We start from the raw sequence: 20,591 nt of genomic DNA, 5'->3' as shown, positions 1-20,591 counted from the left end.
CAGTGAATTTTTTCCACCCTGCATTTAGTGGATTTAAGCATTTGGCCAGGAGGGTGAGATATAATCCCATAGGCTAAACCCAAGTAGAGTATCACAGTTTGAGGGGTTTTTTCCCTTAAGGACATTAATGCTGCACAAGATAAAAAAAAAACTATTACTTAACTGCAGCGTTGATAAGGAGCCGCTGTATGTTTCTAGTGGGTCTATTTTTGAACAAAGTTCTGATTGACTCTGTGTGTGTGTTCACACAGATAAGTACAGAATGCAAGCCTTCTCCATTTCTGAGAAGTTATCGAGGCTGATGTGCTGCATTTAAGCGTATCCCTCCAGGCACAGATACGATTCACGTTTTCTGGATTTACAGTAAATCATTACTCACTCATACACACGTGCAAGCATGCGCACGCTCGCATGCAGTGTGCTATAACTTCTGTGAGCTTGAAGTCAATAAACAGTGATATGCAGCAAACAGCACATCAGTCATCACTCAAAGAAGAGCTGCACATGTGTCTCTCTCATTCGACTCTGGCCTTGTGTAGTTCAGTGGAAAAATAGGATTAGAAGCATGTTCTTAAAATGAAGAAAAAAATATCTATATGTATTTCAAGGACAATGACGTAATCTGTTTATATTAAGCTTACAGTCTTTATTAGTTCACTTAGATGTGGCATTGTCATTACAAAATGATTGCTTGGACCATAACACCCATGATAATAGCAGGTTTTTTTCTCTTATCCTTTTTGCCAATATGCAGTTCCACACATAACTATGTACATAATACATAAATAAATAAATAAATAAATCCTCAGTGGTGCAATACTGCCACCTGGCAGTGCTTTGCAAGTAAAAATGAAGACTTAAACAAGCGTTGTATTGTATGTATATTATTGGAAAAGCAAACAAAATAATGCAACAAAATTTACATTTCCAAACAAATACAAATTACTATAGACACTTAAAAATGAATTGAATATGTTTGACAGTTTTTTAAGTGACTAGATAGAACTGTGAACAAAGAATATCTGTTCAAATACATTTCATACGTCACTTCAATGAGAATAGCCAGAATACAGTCTCGCACAGTAAATATTCCATGTCAAGGCCCATGGGTGACCTCAATAGATTGCTGCTAGTGTGAAACCCCAAACAAGTGAGAGGTTGTTGTGAATATTAAATGTCATCATGCTCAACATGAAAACCAATCTACTCACTAGTCCACTTTTACAGCCACACTGTGTTTATAGTCACACTCTTCCAAACTGTTACAAGATAATCACACCAAATCAAATATAGAGTTTAAAGTTTTTGGAAGCTTAGTAAGGGGTGATGCTGAACTCATGGAATTGTGTAGTTAATTTACAGCCAAACATTAGCTTTTTTATTTCTGATGATTTTAACTTCTGGATTGGGCTGATGAAAAACATCATCCCTGCATCACTCTGGGGTCACATGTATAAGCAAAAAACACTTTTACACATGCAGCATTCAGCTGTGCAAAAAGAGATGAGCGTCACAGTGAAGATGGTGGAAACAATGGTGGTGAAATTCAGAATTTTTCGCAAAGCTCCATGATAGCGATGGTTGTACTCTGTCCAAAGATGAAGGCTCCAACCACAACGGTTATGACTCCCCAAACTGTTAAGATCACTCTGTAGTTTAAAAAAAGGGCATCAGGAAAATCAAGAGAAATATCACAACAGAGAACTTTCAACAGCAATAATAACAAGCAAACAAAGATGAATGTTCTGCATTGCTTAGTCATTCTTTTTTGTCATCGCTTTATTTCTCCAAAAAGACTCCTCTTGTAAGACAACAGCTCAAATCTCCTCTAGAAATCAACCCCCCAGGGTTAAAGACAAGTCCCTTGATTTCTACAAGATATGTTTTGTAGAATTTTTTCAGTTGCTCTTGGCGATGAGATCCAGACTCAAAGGAAGACTTTGTGGACATATGAACAGCAGCAGTCGTTTGTTTTTTTTAGGCTAATCTTTTTTTCACTTATTCATGGTTTTAATTTCAGAGAGTATTTCAAATACTTTTCAGAAAATATCTTAGAAATTACTTGGAAATCATTCAGAAATTGTGGGCCTGTAAAATAAATTGTTGCCAAATAAACCCACCATAACTTCCAGCACATGTGACACTATCAAGCTCACACTTACCTGATTCTTGGAGTCACCGTTTCCGTTTGCATTGTGAACACTAAGCAAAGACCTGCAATACACACACATACACGCAAGACACACACACACACACACACACACACACACACATACACACACATACTTTTTCTCTTTGCTGACAAGTTGTAGAGCAACTGTTAAATCTATCCATCGAGGGAATACTTGGTAGATTTGCTGATAATGAAAATACTCATTTGTAATCCTTTTGAATTTCAAATGCTCTCCTGAAAACGTATAAGCTAATAATATGACACTACAAATGTAAATCATGTATAAATACACAGCCATGTTCTTGCAAATGTGATTGTGTGATTAGAAAGACGGATACACACGCATTTTGAAGTTAATGTTGTTTTCATACCAGGAAAGATAAAGATGAAGAAGGCACTGATTCCTCCAATGACACTGATGACCTCGCCCATGTCGGGAACAAACATGGCAATGAGAAGAGTGATGGTGATCCAGATCACAGTGAGGACGACTCTGCAGCGACTCTCAAACGAGGGAGTGACAATTCCCCAGCGACGCCTTTGAATTCTTAACATCAGATTCAGGATGACCGATCTGTTCCACACAACAGAGAGACAAGCTGTTAAATAGACACACACACAAACTCACTGCCTTGCACAAAAAAACTCAACTCCGATGTCACCTACCTCCCCAGGAGAAGGATGATGGGATAGATGGTGATAATTGATATCCCAAATAGTAGTCTGGAAATGATCATGACCACGTCATTTCCTGGATATGACATCAAAATATCTGAGGCGACCGCTCGTCCAAACGTCATGAAGCCAAACACACCTGGCGATGCAGAGTGGATATGATTAGCAGCTGTCAGCAGCGCCCATACTGAACTGTCGAGTATGTTTTAGAGCTGAACTCACCAGTTAGAGTGTAGATGAGCAAACAGAAGAACATGGAGACCACAGAGATGACCACCCAGTGGGAGAGCTTCTGGTTCTCCATGCTACTATAGATCGCTATACAGGCTTCATGGCACTGCAGACACACACACACACACACACACACACACACACACACACACACAGATGAATAAGGATGTTTAATTTTGGCATTGGGGTTCTACTTTTCCTACTTTCCCAGATTCAGACAAACTCATGGATGTATTTCCTTGTGCGTGTGTTGAACAGTGACCTTAATCGAACAAACCTCAACCAGACATAATCTGATAGGAAAAACTGTTAAGTGCACAGGGAGCAGTCAAACAAAAGCACTACATAAAATTAATTTCCATCTGTTCCACATCCTTGTTTAGCTGTCTGACATTTGTGATCTCACATTCTTTGCGTCTTCTTTCTAGAACAACATTGACTGCATATTAAATCACTTGAAAGTCCAAAGATATCCGAGTTAGTGGGTGTGGATGTGAGCGTGAAAAGTTGTTTGTTTGAATGTGTTGGCCCTCTGATAGTCGGACGGCCTGTCCAGGATGGATGGGTGGATGGATGAACCCCTTAGACATTAGAGTATTTTGTGTAATTGACCTCATATATGATCCTACCTGGAAGCCAAAGCAGATGGTTGGCACAACACTGAACATCGATGCCCAAGAACTTACACTGAAAAACACATACACACAGTAAATAATGCACATACAAAGAGAAGCCAGTGTAAAACACACACATACTGTGTATCCTATAAAAACCCCAGTGTGACTGACCCTTGGCTGTGCTCCGGAGTTATTATGACAGTGTGGCTGTCCATCAGGTAATATTTGACAATCACTGCCACACACAGATACGTAGCAGCCAGCGTCCCCAACACACTGACGGGAGGAGGAAACAGTTTAAGTCACAAAATAATTTAGTCAAATGGATGTCATTCTGACTACTGGTAAGTGTCGTGTACCTTGTGTATTTCTGGATACCGATTTCTTTAGGGATCGACAGTGGTAGGATGATGATGAGGCACATGATGAAGAGGGCAAACCGTTGGTCAGTGTACCAGTGATACGGCATTTCCCCCTCACTGGAACCGGTCACAGTCTCGTATAAAGAAATACACACTGGAGAGAGAAAAGCAGAAGCAAAAGATTATTTAGCTTATTCATCTGTTGGAACATGAAGGCGTCAGTATACAGGACAGCAACGTCCTACAAGGTCATCTTTATTCACAAAAGATTCATTTACATGTTGATGTCATGTTAATGGTGGGATAAATGGTTTGATGTTGGTGGGTGAATATATAGAATACTTAAAACAGAATATTCCTGTGAATGAGTTTAAAGCATTTGTCCTTGAAGAGTTCTCTGTCAGCTATTCTGCCTTAAATCCTTTGAGTCTTTAATGAACTGTCCGAGGAGCCGCCATCAGTCACCTTTCAAGGGCGGCCTCAGCTGTGCAGTGATACAGACCCTCAGCTGACCAGACAACCCAAAGCTTCCACTGCACAGTGACTCGGAGGCTCAGCTGCCCAGAGACTCAGAGACAGCCAGGGCGCCAGCTGCCTGCCTGCCGTTCTGCTCTCCAACAGTCCGCCTGTCCTAGCTGCTGCACCCCTGACTCTTAGCAATCAGTTGCCACTGAAGTCAGTCTTGCAATCCAGCCACTGGTCTCTCATCATTTATTCCAGGCATCCAATGCACTGTCCGGGCCTGCAGCTGAATCCTTTGGTGCCAGCTGCCTTTCCTGACCTCCAGCGTCGATGCTGACCTCCAGAGCGCCTCGACTGTCTGTCTTGCCACCAGGCCAAATGCTCAAGATCCTCAGCTCTCCTGCTCTGCGTCCACTAATCAAATGTTTTTGTGTATTTGTTTGTTTGGGTTTTTCAAAATCCAATCAAATGTGCTGTTGAAAACTGGAACAGAGCCAAACCATTAATGGGATTTATAGGGTTTCAGATGGATGACAAAGGGAAAATGAAAAACGGTTGCGTTGCCGCGACCAGTCACATGTTTACCCTGATACAGGCTATATGGCTTCAAAATTGATCATAAACTCTGTCGAGTATCTTGATAACACGAGTATAATGATTAACAGATCTGGTACACTGGTGTATCTCTAATAAAAGACCCAGTCAAACACATTGGTAATCTATGTTCAAGTTTTTGCCGATATTATGCTCAACGTTCTGCTGATATAGAAGTTCATCTAAACATCTATGTAAGTGAATTTATAGTAGATCATGGTAAAAAATCATGACCATATTTGATATTATTCTTCACTGCTTTGCTGGAAAACAGCAGCCCTGTGTCCTATAAACAATGACGTTTGATTCAATGTTTCAACGCAGCACATGGCTAAGGTACTGACAAATTTGTGGGCTGGTTTAATACAGAATAAAGTAACTTCAGACACCAGAAGTTTATTGACATTAACCAAAACCACAATCTTTCCCAAACCTTAAAAAAATGACGGTTGTTGCCTAAACCTAACCATGGACGATGGTGCTCTCCTGAGCCACCTCCACCCTCACAGATATGAATATAACTTTTTGCTCTTGTTTTGATAATAATGCAATCTACAATCCTTCAATTTGTGTGACCCCGTGAGTGGATTGGTTTAAAGTCAACACGAAGGCATACCTTGGGGACTAATTGTCTGTAGGACTTGAAATATGGTGAAATAGAGCCAACAGGAACACTGCGTTATACTGCGATTACATAACCTCAGGCAGCTTTGAGCTTCATTGCTGTCAACTGATCCTTTTTATTGGCTTGGGCGTCAGACGGAGGTCAGTGCCTGATCTGCCTACAGGACGCGGGCTTTTTGCTTTTGAGTTTTTATGTGAAATTGTTGATCATGTGAACAATGACACAAAATGTGTTTGTGATTTGACACCAAAACAACACCAAGGGGGCCCGAATCACTGATAGCGATTTAAATAAAGGTACTGATACTTTAGAATTGATTGCATGTTAAAGCACAGTGCAGGTAATTGGTGATCACTGCACGTATGCACACAGCAGCAGCACACACACACAGTGTCAAGGCCCAACACTTATGTAATCAAGGATAATCAAGAGTTTGAAGCAGTGAGCACATCCAACACACTCACAACAGGAGGAAAGGTTGATCACCAACAGTGGTTCAAGGGACCTTGGGGGCCGCTTTGCCTAACCTGTTGCATCGCCCCTGATCACAACACCAAGACGAATGATGCTATGTAAAAAAAAAAGATTATTTTGGTCCTTACATTTCTCCAGCTGGTCCTGCACCACCACCAGGAAGGCAACACATATCATGAAGAGGTTGAAGCAGAAACAGACCTCGCAGAGTTGACCCACAGCTTGTCCACACACCTCTCTCACGACATCCTGATAGGTTTTCTGCCGGCTGACAGATGATGCATAGCCCAGGATCACCAGACCACTGATGAGGAACACCAGGGATACCTATCGTGGCACAAGGACAGGAGCTCAACCTCAATCTTCATTCACAGACTTGGCGGAAATTGCACACAGATTGTTCGGCGAATGGCTGCTTCAACCTGCTGCACCTCGTGAGCTGAAAATCATAATCATCATCAGTCAAACAGCAAACACAAATGTTAGCATTTACAAAGCTGGAACCAATTATTTTTGGGGCATTTTTGCCTGAAAACCAATTCACATCATTACACATCTACAGATTTTTTTTTTTTAAATGATTATTAAAAAATTTACAATCAACCAATTGATTAATCTTTTAACTGTTTCAGCTTTAATCCTTTCTGCAGCTTCCTGCCACAGAAGGATTGACATATTATACACAATATTATCGGAAACAAAACAAAAACCATCAAAGGAAAGTTGTTTTTTTTCTAGTAAATATTGATATGCTGTGAAACAAATTCCCATTTCATGTAGGCTTATTATAGAATAACTTTGCACTTTGTGGCAGGTAAGGAAAAATGTGTTTAACAAAATCCTAACTAAATATTTGCTCAGGATATCCAACTGAGAAAAGGACTTGAATTGAGATCAATAACCATCACTTCAGATATATTCCTACTTGGGCCCCTGTAGCTCTTTGGCCTTTGGGCCCTTTTTTAGAAAGCCCATGATTATTCATCCAAACACACACACATTTTTGTGGCAGTCGGTAGATGTGTGCAATGAAAGTTCAGGTCCTCACCTAAACTGGAAGCTTCATTAGAGCTTACCTGTGAAAAACATGAGCCCCTTTCACACCAAGGAGAGACAGAGGGGTCCTGGGTCTATAATATGCATACACTAAACTAACCACACCAAACCCTATGAATAGCCACATACTTAAAGTTACACATCAAAAAGATTAGGATTTGCGCTGTTCCATATTGTCCCTTGAAAATATCGAGAATGTATTCATGAAGGCTCTTGTATTTGTACAACACCTTTCTCTAATTCATACACTGACAAGAGGAGGTAGTAATTCTTGCAGGTGTCCGAACTTGTACTCACCATCTCCACAGCGACGGCAGTGGTCACTCCCCCCGCCTTCTGGAAAGCCCAGGGGAAGTTGAGCAGCCCGGCTCCCAGCGCAGATTTGAGCATGATGAACACGGCGCCGAAAGAGCCGAGTCTCGGAGGATCCGCATGGGATGCAGAACGAGCCAGCAGGCTGATGCTCTCCCGGGCTAGTTCCTCCATGATCCTGAACCAGCTCCGAGACTCACAAAACCCGTGACTAGAAGCTGTGGCAGCTAATTTTACCAGAAAGAGTTTGTGTATAACTAACTTGTCCAAAGTTGTCCTGCTGTTTACTTCATTCTGCTCCTTTTCAAGTAAACCTGGTGAGTGGTGAACCATGCGAATATATAGACCTTCACCCACAACTCACGTGGTCTAATTGACCATTAAACATTTCACCCAAAGGTGAAACATTTGACACTAAAGTGAAGATGTTTGCTTGTGTCTGCTCACCCTCCCTCCGTCCCTTCATGTCTGTCTATCTGATCTACAGCACTGAAAAACCTGCTAAACCTCTATAAGACAAAACGTTATACTACATATTATACTGTGTACGATGTAAGATCCAGAGGTGGCTCTCCTCTGATTGAATATATAAACTCTCTAAAAGCAAAAGTCAGTAATAGTAAGAAAAAGACACATGTACCACATATTTACTTACTATATTTACTTGAATCCTATCTCCATGGAAAAACTCTAGCACTGGGCCTCCTCTATCTCACGCTCTTCTCAATTCATATAGTTTTTCTTCGTTGATATACTCGGCCTACGTGGCCCCAGCTTTAGTGTGTGGTAAAGTTATTAAGCTCATACTCACTTTTGATAAAACGGAAATAAGCAACAAATAAGCATACAAAATTAAACAAGAATTATTAATAGCAGAATTTGATACACAGACCTATAAAAAAAAAAACTAGGGCCTCTTTTTCAGAACTAAAAAGTGTCCTTGAAGTAACAAGTAAAGGCGAGTTAAGTGTTGGCCCTTGCATGTCATACCTCATTTCTTTCTCTTGTCTGTTTCTCTCCTCTACGTATAGAAGCCAATCTGAGTCAAGCCTTCTTTTGCAAATAAGTAAATTAGGTGTTTATTCATTAAAGTTGTTGTTGTTGTTTTGTCAATGATTTAGGCCTAATTCACAGTATTGTTTTGGGTATGTGTACATCTGGAAACTTTGGCATGAACACGTTGAACTGACAATTGTGCCTTAGTTTCATAATGTGACAAGTTTGAGACATAAGCTAAGTACAAACTAAAACAAAAAGAAACACATTTAATCGAAGGTTGGTTGAATTAACTGTTGTCAGTTCAGTTGTCCATCTCAGATTGGATTAGGTCACTGCTCACTTTTCATTTATTTATTATTTATTTCATGCTTATTCCATGTATTTGCAGAGCAATATACAACGAGTTAGCGCAGAGCAGCTTATAGGATTGTAGCATTTTTTGTGTATTTTCTGTTAAAAGAATAAAGTCCTGGTTATATGTATTGGATAGTACAGTCGACAACACATGGAAATCATAATCCCAGTCATGTTTTATGTTACTCACCATCTGTTACAGTGCATAGAGCACTGATATCCCACGAGTGTTGCTCCTCATCTCATCATCTCTGACTTTCATAGAGGATGAGATATCTTTGTTACAGAAAAGAAGATTTTTGTTGTATCTTAAACATTTCAACAGCTGGATGCAGAGTGTGGGAGGCTTTGGAGCACTTTAAAAAAGATTTCATGGTGATGTTGCAGATTTTCTTGAGTGAAATGCAGGACAAAGAGATTAGAGTGGCCTAATGTGCTCAGGGGACAGTTCAAAGACTTAGTTGCTGATCCTCCAGGCATGTACTGTTTTCAGAAATATCTCAATTCACATTTAAAAAGGTAAAGAAAAAGCCTGTGGATTTTTTAAAACATAACAGGTTTACAACTGCAGATTGCACATTTCATAACAAAATGATGTTGAAGAGATGGACTTTCAAAGAGAAAATACAACTAGAGCAACACTGGGTAGTTTTTAATGATGTATCTACAGTTTTAAATGTATGACCAAATACATTATGCTTTTTAAAACATTATTTAGCCTGACAATTAGACAATCTTTTTTAAGTTGATTCTGTTTAATTTAGGTTAACGTATTTACAATACTTAAATGCATTGCCTTTAATCAGCTTTGTATAACTATATTATTATATTATTATTTTTTCAGATTATTATAAAAGTGGAAGGTCTGTCTGAGGCTCATATACACACAGCAACAGATTTGAATCCCTCCCTCTGTTTCTGCAGTGACCTGCCATCTTTTGTGGAAACGGTGCACAGTATTGATTATTAGTTGTGATGGCCAAACCAGGGTTATAATCTGGATTGTAAATTTATAGTCTGACAATACTAAACAAACTAGACAAAATTAGAGACTCTCTGACACGATTGCAGCTCTAGAGTCAGATAGATGGACACGTGCAAACTGGAACTGTACAAGCCTCGAGCTGGGGAGTGTACTAATAGCAATATTCAAATCAGCCATTAAATCTGTAAATCTTCAGTAACAGAGGCTGCAAGGTGGTGACCTGGCCTCCAATCAGAGTACCACATGAATATGAAGCAGGAGGTCTACCTGAGGTCTCAGTGACCGCTGCAGTAACTTCTTAAATTCAGCATAATGAAGTAATCACCTCTGACCCGTAGTTGCCACACCTGCTCATGTCATACTACATAACACGTCACACAACCAATCCTCATTGTCTTCACTCAGTGTATGTCCTCCACACTCTGAGGGCAGTAAGACTGCTTTCCAGGGTTTTCAGGTACAACCTGATACACTCCGGGAGAATAAAGACAGATAAGATTAGTCTCATGCTTCAGCTGTTATGAAACAGCTTAAGAGTATAAAGATTGCGTGCTGCGCACACACACACACACACACACACACACACACACACACACACACACACACACACACAAAACTAAGTCAGAAACACACGACTTCAAGAAAAGCCAAAGCTGTGATTAAAGGGAAAGAAACTCAGCATTGTGTATAACAGCATACCTTTTAATTTAGGTTTGTTCAGAGTGAAACAAAGAGACATGTACCAGAAAAGTAAACAGTAAAAATACTGTAAATGTGAAAACCAGTGAATGAAATGCAGTGTGGGATAGCTTAACAGAGCTCCCTCAGAATCAAAGAAAAGATGTTCAACATTAAAGGGGGCCATTTGTGCTCATTCCAAATTTCATTTCATATCATCATATTTCCATATTTCACAGTTTTATAAATTTCTGTTCAGTTGGGCGACAGAGGGTTTTCCATTCCTTTGAATATCTGGAACATTTTGCAGGAATTGACAATAAAGTTGACTTGACTTGACATTAAATTGTCCGATGGACAATCTTAAAATAGGTCCTGAAGCAGCTGTGTTACAGTTTAACCTCCTGAAGATAGAAGTGAAGCTCATCAAGTTCTCTTCTCTTCGTCATTATTGGTTTTCTCTAAATCACGTCGTGCTTAATGTGAAAATCAGCCACGTCGAAATGTGCCTCTGAATTATTCAAAATTTTTTGCTGTTTATTTGTAATGGTGTTGATGTGCAAAGGCCTTAAAAAGAACAGGAAAATCACTGAAAGGAGTCACATGAAATGAAACAATTTTAAAATCGTGATAAAATTGGAAAACACTGCTAAGAATCCTTCCACACAGAAATCTAATTTGCTGAAATTAAGCCAGTCCTATAAGATGATAAATTAAACTTTCTGCACAGACACTGTTTTGCCGCTTTTAATAATATTCTCTTTCCTGATTGGATTTCGCACAGATCTGAGCACCTGGCATTTTAAAAAAATCCCTCAACTCTCTTGTCCAAAGAAATCACCCTGTATTATAGATTTACTGCAGTAATGAGATTAGATACAATTTTTCTGTCGGCTACCTCTTCCTCTTCTCCCTGGATTACTCCCTGTGTTACTCCAGTCCAGCATTAAATATTATGATTTAGCAATAGTAAATTACATGAATGCAGTGTATTCCACATTTCTGAAAAAGTGACACTTTTCAGCAAAACTCGGTATGGAGAATTTGAAAATTGAGAATGAAATTCAGAATGAAAGCAGCGTCTCTGTCCTCTCTGAGGCATGTAAAATCACACCAGCAATAATATGATCTGATCTAATGTCTAAATATATACACAACCTTGTCCATCTAAGAAAAAAATATTTCATTTTGAATCCAGTTTCTGGAATCCAGAGTTAAGGATCGACATGTGTTTGGCTCCTGGGGGGTGGGGGCTCTCTGATTGATCAGCTGACTAACTCCTGAGCAGAACCAGTAGTGTGCTGAATGCAGGGAACAACAGTGTGCTGAGGGTGGGGCTGTGCTTGTATGTTCGCCCTTTCAGTGTTTCCTGGTTAGTCTGGTCAGAGGTGGGGGGGCTCTGGGGTGCAGGCACGGTGCTGGGTGGGAGGGTTGTGCGGCTGGCACACATGTCGTAGAGGTTTCCAGAAAACTGCGTCTTCCTGGACTCTTGTCTTAGAGACTCCCAGACAGCTGCTGCCTCCCCAGGACAGCCGGCCAGAGCTGAGTTTGCGCAAACATGGAACGCGTTCCAGGACCTTCAAGAGACCAGGACAGGAAGAGGAGTCAGTGTTGAAGTGTGGAAATTGAATGACTTTCATGCACCTTTCACCAGCAAAGTATGTTGAAAGCAAACTACAATTATGCAGTGATGATATCACAAAAGGTTTACACCTGTGCACAGGTTGGAAAGTAATTAAAGATAAGTAATAATTAATAAGTAATAAGTAATTAAAAATCTATTTTCCTGACCTTAGACATTTTAAGCTCTTCACTTTGTTGCAGGGTCTGTAGTGTGTAGTTACAGGTGCAACAGAAACTGAATTCAGAGACAGCAGTGACACCACACTGTTACATTTAAAAAGTGAACGTTTATTTTACTCTTTCACTTTTTAGCCCGTTTATTCGACAAAGCACTTGTTACTGGTGGTAACCGCATCATGGGTTTTTTTTATGAAAAAGAGAACATGTTTTCTCTGCAGTCTAAACCAAAACAATAGGGTTTCATGGCACAAATCCAAACTCCGAACTCGGGGAAACTCAAGGGTGATTATTGATATTTTACTAACAAAAAGTACAGCTGAGGCTAACATGGATGTTATTACTGTTGCAGATGTTCAGTCTTAAGAATTTTCAGCATAATCTGTGCACTAATGTCAAATGTCAAACTCATGGTGTCACAACCAGGATCCTCAAAATTAGTGGGATTCATTTTCTTAGGACCAGAAATGTCTCACATTTTTTAACACTAAATCCAATATGGAATATGACATTTCTATATTAGACTATAATCACCTGAAACTATGATTTGCTTTATATTCATTACCTCTATATTAACATTGGAGCAGGTCCTCTTGCACGGAGCCCACCATGTTGCACCACAATGCTTCTGCAGTCGCCCAGAGCAGACAAACCAAAACACTGACTGTCGAGAGGGCACTCATGTTTTATTTACATAACCTGAAGGCCACTGTAGGTTCTCCTACACACTTTGGCAGGCGGGGGCACGGTTTCAGTTGGTTGCAGTTTGCAACTTCATCGCTAGATGCAACCAATTCCTACACACTGAACCTTTCACGTTAATAACACAGACTAGGTGTAACACACACCTGCAGATTGCATCGATGTCCTGTGTGCTCTGGTCTTTTTGTGTGTCCACCAAACTGTCCCCAAGTGTGAGTAAACACTGTGCAAAACTCTTGTAGATGGAACCACATGCAACAGGAATTGCAGCCCCGAAACACACAGAGGCCAAGCCTGGTGGGGAGGAACAGACAAGAGACGAAAACATTTGAACAACATTTTTTTTAAAGAAATTGCATAAGTAATTTATGCGCATTTTCAGATTGGGGATGAGAGAAATAAAATCCCTACATTCTTGTACAGTGAAACACAGTGTTTATATATTTATAGAGACACGATCAAGCCAGCGCTTAAACAGATCAAACAAATACCAAAAATATGTTGTATTCCATTCATCTGGAGGGATTATTCGTCCTCAAAGCCAAATTCAGTTGGGGACCACAAAACCATGAGAGCCTTGTGAGTGCATTGATCGGTTAAAACATAACACATCCCTCTGAAATTGGTTTGACTTTCATCGAATAGTTCCTGAACAGGAGTGACAGAAGATTCGACAAGAATATTTGAACACGGATTGGACCGGGGGACTTTTGGTGAAAGTGCATTTGTGTTTTTGAACGAGATATCTTTCTGTGCATTGAACCAATTGCAGCTTTGCTGTTGGACTTGATCACGTCTCAGGACAAATCCTGTGGTCAGCAATCTTAGGAAGGATGTTCCACGATCAATTGTGCACAACATGGCCAAAGTGTGTGGACACCTAAACATCACACCCATACAGCATGGGATTGTTGAACACCTCCACTCCACTCTGTTGCCGTAACAGCTTCCACTATTCTGGTTTCAGGCTGTTCACAGGAATTTGCCTCTCAAAGACATCACCTTATGCTGCAAGCATTCATATTTACTCTGATTTGAACTACAGATTGATGTCCAAAACATGAAAAAAAAGGTCCCAGAATTTAAGGGGACAGGGGATATGTCCACATACTTTTGGTCACAGTGTAGAAACCAGCCTTTCCAACCAGTGGAAGACTCTGCCTCAGACATAATTGTTAATTTATTGTGAATCCATCTGGCATATTATTGTCTGTACAATATTTAGTAATTGTGATTTTTTTTTTATTCCATATAGTGTTTCATTCATGAGCTTTGTTTTTTTCTTGTCTACAGTTTGAATTTACAGAAAACCCAACTCGAAAATTAAATATAACCCAATGCACATCCAAATACATGATGTTGTACACCCAAATGCATGTGTGCGCACACACAAACACACACACACAGAGATGAAGGAGGGGGTGAGATCATGAGGGGACAATGAGCATTTCATTAAGATAAGTGCATTTGTAAAACCTTTCTCTCGTCAGTTTCAGACTAAGCTGAATAAAATATCATTTATCGGTCATCTTCTGACAAACTTTCGTTGAAGCTGAAGTCAGTTTGAAAAAAAGACATGAACAATAACAAAACCTGTGAGAAAATAACCTTTAGAACTAGAAACTAGTCCTCAAAATGAGGCAAAGCAAACACAGCACTCGGCTCCAAACTTTTTTCATTGGACTGAAGTGAACATACTCAGCCACACACATAACAACAGACACAGACAAGAATTGGAGAGTGAAACATCCTTACCGAGGCAGAGAGCGATGGGCAGCAGCACAGTCGCGGTGCCTGGATGGGACGTCATGGTTCGGCTCAGCAGAGTCCGAGGGAGTGGAGTCCCACCTCTGAACCAGAGGCTCTGATGTGAAGCTCCTACTGGCTGAGAATTCAAAGAATATAAAGTTGCTGCTTTAAAATCCTGCCATCCGCTGGGAATTTATCAGATTGCAAAAGCTAAGCAATGCACAGAGGGAAAATTTCAACTGGATTAACAGTGGAAGCAAACAGTATGAGGATGTTGTGAGTGTGCGTGTGTTGGGGGGGGGGGGTGGTCGGCAGACCAATGACAGCATCACAAATCAGGGTACTGGATTACAGCATTGTCATTTCCGGTCTTCAGTATTAAGAACATTTATTTACAAAACGGATGAAATCCATATAGTATAATTATGAGTGTGGACTTGACGCACTCAGGCACCATCTCTGCTTTGTTCACACACATCTATCTGCAGCAAAAATCTTGATTAAGGGTTTGTTTTTGGGGTAGAGAGAAACTTTGTCAGAGGTGTCAGGAGGATTCTTTCATCATCTGCACAGATGGATGACATCCCAGTGAGAATAAACCAATCCAGCCCACCTGGGAGTCTGACGTAGATGTAGAGCATCCTCTGAGAATAGCAGCAGCCCATGTGAGAATCATCTACAGTCAAGTGGGTCATGAGGGCGTATTTAAGGGCAGTGTGATATGTTCTAAGAAACACGACAGAGAAAGAGAAGATGAGGGAGTGTGAACCACCTAACCTATTCCAAACTTTCCTCACTCGAGCGCCCGTCTTACATCCCTGTCCTCTCAGCCTCCAAATCCCCTGCAACGCCCCCCAGATGGCTCGCACTCCATGCCTTAGTGTAAGTCCTGGTTCACATCTGTATACTGACACAAGGGGAACGGTCACCCATTGTTAATCTGCAGCTCAGAACAACCATTAACTGCAGAATAATCTGTCTTGTGTCTGAACCTGCTGCCATGAATCAATACATCACTGGACAGTAGCTCCTTTGGCAGCGTTTGCAACTTCCTGGAAAAATCTGTATTAGCTCAGTAAATGTGGGTTGTTGTTTGTTTCCTCTTACATTGCAGATGTGCTCAGGGTCGATCAAGCTGGATGTAAGACATATGAGTGTAATGTTCAAGTGTCTGCTTACCTTTGACCATGTAATATAAATCAACATGCTATTTACTCTGAAGTAGGTTGTCATGCACTAGTGTTATCCCTCCATCCTATGCATTAGGACTGAGACTGAGAATCTGAGAATTCCCACAGCAAAAAAAGGTTCTAAAGAATTTGCTCCGATCAGACTCCTGCATACCCTCATCTGATCGTGGGACGTCCATTCCGGCTCTAGAGTCATACACACACACTCAGAGCTTTTTGCGTACAGTTTAACAACCAAATATCTTCACTTGGGAAAAAAATGTTGCACATTGGTCATTGGTCAATATTTTGAAAATATAAAGACCTATATCAAACCAAAAGTGTAGTTTTCAACAAAATTTTCCTATCAAAATACCATGAATAATAAGAATCCATAATGGGATTTGATATTTCCAGATACAAATCAAATTTTGCTGTCTTTGCACCTTACTTCATTCACATAATTAGTCTCTCAAGGTGAGAATACCTGAGATGAGAAGCTGTTATTCGGCCTAAATGTAAAGACAATGGCAGCAGCCATAGAAAAGGGAGGTAAGTTGTGTAAGTTTGATTGACAGCCTGGGATTAAGGCATTATGCAACACTGATGAGAGGAAAAAAAAAAAATCCAGATGAGATTAGGATCTGGATCCTCGCGCTCTCCAATGCTCTCTATCTCATCCATTCATCGGCCTTTCCCTCTTTCTCTGTTTCACAATATCGCAATTGGTGTTTAAAATTGCACATTTTTTAAATTTGGGTTGAAGAACCGAATTTACTGGTTCAGATTCACATTATGACATTTAACAGTTTAGGGCTTAAATATGAGCAACATCTCAGCAAATGGTGTCCAAAGCTACAAAAAAACACAAACAGACAGATGACGCAAATTAGGACTGTGGCCGAAAAGCTCCGCTCCTCGAGCTTCTATCCCATCGCCATCTAGAGGGTGAAAATCCTGCTGCATCACCTCTAACTGTGGCCTCTGCCTATCAAAACACATTTTACCACTTGTTTCTGATCCGAGTTAAATCTTCTCCCTCATGCTGAACTGTTGAGGACACACTGAAACCATTGAGCTAAAATCATCAGCCGAGGATGATCTAAAGTGATGGATTAATCAAAAACACCAAAGCACTCACTGGTTTCTAAAATATGACAATTTGCTGCTTAGAAAACCACAAGCTTTACCCCCACCCCTTCCAATTCTTTATCAAAATAACAAACCTGAGCACATCATTTCATCAGGTATCTTGTAATAACAACATTTTTAGCATGTCTTAAATGATTGATTAATTATTATTACCAAGTAATCAATGTATAAATCCACAATTCAGCAATAAAGTGGGATCTCTGAGCTTCGTTAGTTTTTACAGTGCAGACAATTTATTTTTCATGAGACAGGTGCATGAAAAGTAGATAGATGATCCAAAGTAAGAAAAATCCTGCAAACTGTCTAACTTGCGATTTATTGCAAACCCTGTACGGCAGTTATCAGGCAGTGTGCGGGATTTTTTTTCATTTTTTTATTTTATTTTTAGACATTTTGTTGTTTCTCACCGAACTCCAAGTACAACTATTTATTTTCCAAAAAAAATTCAAAAGAAAGGAAAAAAAAACAACTAAATGTCAAGTTGTATATTTACATCTTTTCGAAAAATATTTGAGTAACATCTTGCTCAGGAAACTCTCGCTGACATAGTGCAGATTAGATGATGCTTTATGTGCCAGTCACGTCAGGTGAATAGGTGCATAAATCAGCACATCAATAGCTTTAGATTTAATGTGAGGTCATGATTTGTTCCATTCACATATCAATAATTGAGGAGGTTAATGATACAAATTGTATTATTTTTCTGAAGAAATCTCTCCTAGTACCTCACAGAAGCCCTCAGTTTTTACCCCTGTGGGACGAGCAAAACCTCCATGAACCCTGAGGGTCAAAACAGGAAATAGTGCACCAGGGTCTTCTGACCAACAGTCTGTTTATGATTAGTTACTGTGACACTGGACAAAATCAGGACACATTTCTTGACTTACTGGGTAATGAATCTGTGCTATTTGGAAATTAATTTTACTTAAAAATGAGAGCAGATCATAGACCAACATCACTGACATCCTTTGAATTAAAACACCCATGGACAGGACAGACTTTACTTCTGACAATCTGATCATAAACAGGCACGTAAAATGTATGAATCACAAAGAAACAAACGGGCGCTGTTTCACAGAACAATCTCGGTGGACAAAAGAACATATTTAAGTGGCATACGGTATCTTGAGAAAAATGCTTGTTCATGTTCTTCTTTCAGAATTTCCTAAGGAAAAAAGAAAACAGCAAACTGTAACTCAATACATGTCTTCAAGAAACACCCTTAAATAAAAACGTTGTCTTTTGAGTGCCCTTTCAAGTTTTATGGAAGTCCTAATTTTTACGTTGCAAAAAAAACGAAACACGTTGAATATTGAGACGTTGAAGGCAACAAAGATAAAGTCATAGTTTCATGTCACTGACCAACACCATTGTCATGATTAGTGTTTTGGCTACAAAAAACCCTATGGATGATTAAGCATCTTATACTCGACATTTCCTCTCAAATCTACTGTGAGAGGCTTCTTGCACAACTCGAGTACGTTCAGTTCAAATGTATGCAAATACAAACTTTGTTAGAGAAAGCTGAGGGAGAATTTATTCATTTATTATGCAACTAGGCAACTTGCAGCATCAGTCCGGTTGTAGATATGTAGTGAGCCTGTGTAACCTGTGTGTTTCAGAGCCGTCGTGTTTGTATGTGATCAGCAATGTGACTGTTACTATCAGCTACATCAACGAGGCAGCAGTCGTCAGGCCTTCGACGAACAACCAGCTCGACTTGTTGGAAATAAATTGTCATCGCTCGTCGTTCTGTACAAAAAAAAGGTCTGGGTCCTCTGTCGTCTCCGTTAGTCCGAGTCTGTGAGTAACGGGTCGTCTCCGGCGATGTTCGCCCATCAGACTTTCTTGCGGACGCCGAACGCCACGGGGTTTCCGTACAGCAGCCGGTCCCGCTCGCGCACCTCCTCCTGCAGCCTGGACTCGGCGACCCGCAGCTGGCGGATGGTCGCCTTCATCTCCTTCATCTTCACCTCCATCAGCGCGATGATGTCCCGCTGCTCGTTCAGCTTCCGCAGCAGCTCGGTGGACGTGGTGCCGGTGGTCAGCGAGTACGAGTGGTCCAGCGGGCTGCTGGTCACACTGACGTACTGCACGGGCAGCTCGTGCAGGGCGGACGCGGCTCCGGCCGACGAGTCCTCGCCGGTGAGCGCGTCCGTGTCCTCGACCGGCGCGGTGTAACAAGTCCCCTCTGACTGGGCGGGCAGCCGCGCCGTGCCCAGGTACTCGCCGTTCTGGCCTATCTGGACCACGGTGATGCTGTCGTCGCTCGCCTCGCCGCCGGCATTGCCCTCGGCTCCTTCCGCCGCGCTGCCCACAACGCTGGCGATGACGATCCCGGAGGTCGCCGCGGCGCCAGGGGCAGGAACGCCCGCGGACACTTTCCTGCCTCTGCCCCGCCGACTCCGGCGCTCGTTCACTCCCCGCAGCGGGAACAGGGACGGCACTCGGATGCTGTAGGTTTTCCTCCCGCCGGCGAAATGCACGCTGCAGACTCGGTGTCCCGTCGTGGGCTGGAAGGTGCTGAAGCAGCCGCTGACCCCGGCCCGGGAGATGTTCCTCAGCCACAGCTCCCGCAGCGCCGTGTCCTTAGGAAACGTGTAGAAGCGCAGGTCCCGGTCCCGGTGCGAGTTGTTGTAGCAGCCAGGCACACAGCAGGTGAACCCGGGCATGTTTGCCTCGGCGCCGACGGTAGAGATGCGGTCCCGCGGCGAAGCTTGGGTTATTTTATTGTTGTTTCTGTTTTCTGTGCGTTGTTATCAAGCTCCGCGGCCTGCGAGCGGAACTACACGTCCCACAAAGCTAACAACTTCCTGTTTATTTTCCACCAAAAACGGAGCCGATGCTCGCCGTGCGACGACCGAATCCGCCCCAATTCATCCGGACTTGCAGCACTGGGAGCTTGGAATTTTGCTGAATTTGAGTCTAATGTTTTTATTTACGGGGATAAACGTATGTTTTGTTTCTTCGCGGTGTTATCAGACCACCCGTCACCCACTGAGAACTAAAAGTACCACAATGCTTTGCGTTTCCTGTCCAGGTCCCTCAGCGCTCTACCAGGTCCACCGCCCCTGCTGGTCAACGTGTGAAAGAACAACTGTGCGCTGTACAATTACTTTTACCAAACTGTATCCAAACTGTATCTGTACGAAAAAACATACAAATATTAATATGAAAATTAGAAATTAATCAGAAGTATGGCCTGGAAAATGCACTAAAATTATCAACAGTAAAAGTACTTCAGTGAGGTGTCACCTGTGATTGATGTAATATTATTTTCTATCATATTATGACAATATTAATAGTCATGTAGTAATGTGTAAGCACATTTTACTATTGTAGCTGGCTGAAGAGCTTTAGTTTATATATACCGGTTAAAGTTTAGTTTCATTTAAAATTTCAAAATTAGCACTTCACAGAAA

At 41.3% G+C, this 20,591-nt stretch overlaps 3 protein-coding genes across 3 annotated transcripts; all 3 read right to left on the bottom strand.

Annotated features, from left to right (window-relative positions):
- Positions 1-648: 648 nt before the first annotated feature.
- slc38a8b (solute carrier family 38 member 8b) lies at positions 649-7,874 on the bottom strand. Its single transcript, XM_035628351.2, has 10 exons — positions 7,567-7,874; positions 6,342-6,540; positions 4,056-4,212; positions 3,868-3,972; positions 3,709-3,766; positions 3,071-3,185; positions 2,840-2,987; positions 2,545-2,747; positions 2,163-2,214; positions 649-1,649 (listed from the first exon to the last, which is right to left on the bottom strand). Exons 1-10 carry the CDS (start codon positions 7,753-7,755, stop codon positions 1,547-1,549), a joined length of 1,329 nt encoding a protein of 442 aa, XP_035484244.1. The 5' UTR covers positions 7,756-7,874; the 3' UTR covers positions 649-1,546.
- A 2,761-nt stretch (positions 7,875-10,635) lies between these two features.
- Positions 10,636-15,080, bottom strand: nrn1lb (neuritin 1-like b). Its single transcript, XM_035628404.1, has 3 exons — positions 14,855-15,080; positions 13,246-13,393; positions 10,636-12,174 (listed from the first exon to the last, which is right to left on the bottom strand). The coding sequence occupies exons 1-3, from the start codon at positions 14,907-14,909 to the stop codon at positions 11,871-11,873; spliced, it is 507 nt and encodes a 168-aa protein (XP_035484297.1). The 5' UTR covers positions 14,910-15,080; the 3' UTR covers positions 10,636-11,870.
- Positions 15,081-18,156: 3,076 nt separating this feature from the next.
- Positions 18,157-20,175, bottom strand: thap11 (THAP domain containing 11). Its single transcript, XM_035628931.1, has one exon. The coding sequence runs from the start codon at positions 19,839-19,841 to the stop codon at positions 19,008-19,010; it is 834 nt and encodes a 277-aa protein (XP_035484824.1). The 5' UTR covers positions 19,842-20,175; the 3' UTR covers positions 18,157-19,007.
- Positions 20,176-20,591: the final 416 nt, after the last annotated feature.

This window comes from Scophthalmus maximus, chromosome 4 (assembly GCF_022379125.1).
Source record: "Scophthalmus maximus strain ysfricsl-2021 chromosome 4, ASM2237912v1, whole genome shotgun sequence".
Lineage (NCBI taxonomy): Eukaryota > Metazoa > Chordata > Actinopteri > Pleuronectiformes > Scophthalmidae > Scophthalmus > Scophthalmus maximus.
Note: the sequence above shows the minus strand (reverse complement) of the source record. Positions and strands in the feature narration are given on the sequence as shown.

What these genes read in the sequence shown, in the direction of transcription:
- thap11 (XM_035628931.1), bottom strand. Translation starts at nt 19,841, where the DNA reads ATGCCCGGGTTCACCTGCTGTGTGCCTGGCTGCTACAACAACTCGCAC.
- nrn1lb (XM_035628404.1), bottom strand. Translation starts at nt 14,909, where the DNA reads ATGACGTCCCATCCAGGCACCGCGACTGTGCTGCTGCCCATCGCTCTC. An exon ending in GCCCATCGCTCTCTGCCTCG is followed by an intron (nt 13,394 to 14,854) that starts GTAAGGATGTTT and finishes CCTCCCCACCAG; the next exon opens with GCTTGGCCTCTGTGTGTTTC. An exon ending in GACATCGATGCAATCTGCAG is followed by an intron (nt 12,175 to 13,245) that starts GTGTGTGTTACA and finishes GGTCTCTTGAAG; the next exon opens with GTCCTGGAACGCGTTCCATG.
- slc38a8b (XM_035628351.2), bottom strand. Translation starts at nt 7,755, where the DNA reads ATGGAGGAACTAGCCCGGGAGAGCATCAGCCTGCTGGCTCGTTCTGCA. An exon ending in CCATCTGCTTTGGCTTCCAG is followed by an intron (nt 3,186 to 3,708) that starts GTAGGATCATAT and finishes GTGTGTCTGCAG; the next exon opens with TGCCATGAAGCCTGTATAGC. An exon ending in CTTCATCTTTATCTTTCCTG is followed by an intron (nt 2,215 to 2,544) that starts GTATGAAAACAA and finishes TGTGTATTGCAG; the next exon opens with GTCTTTGCTTAGTGTTCACA.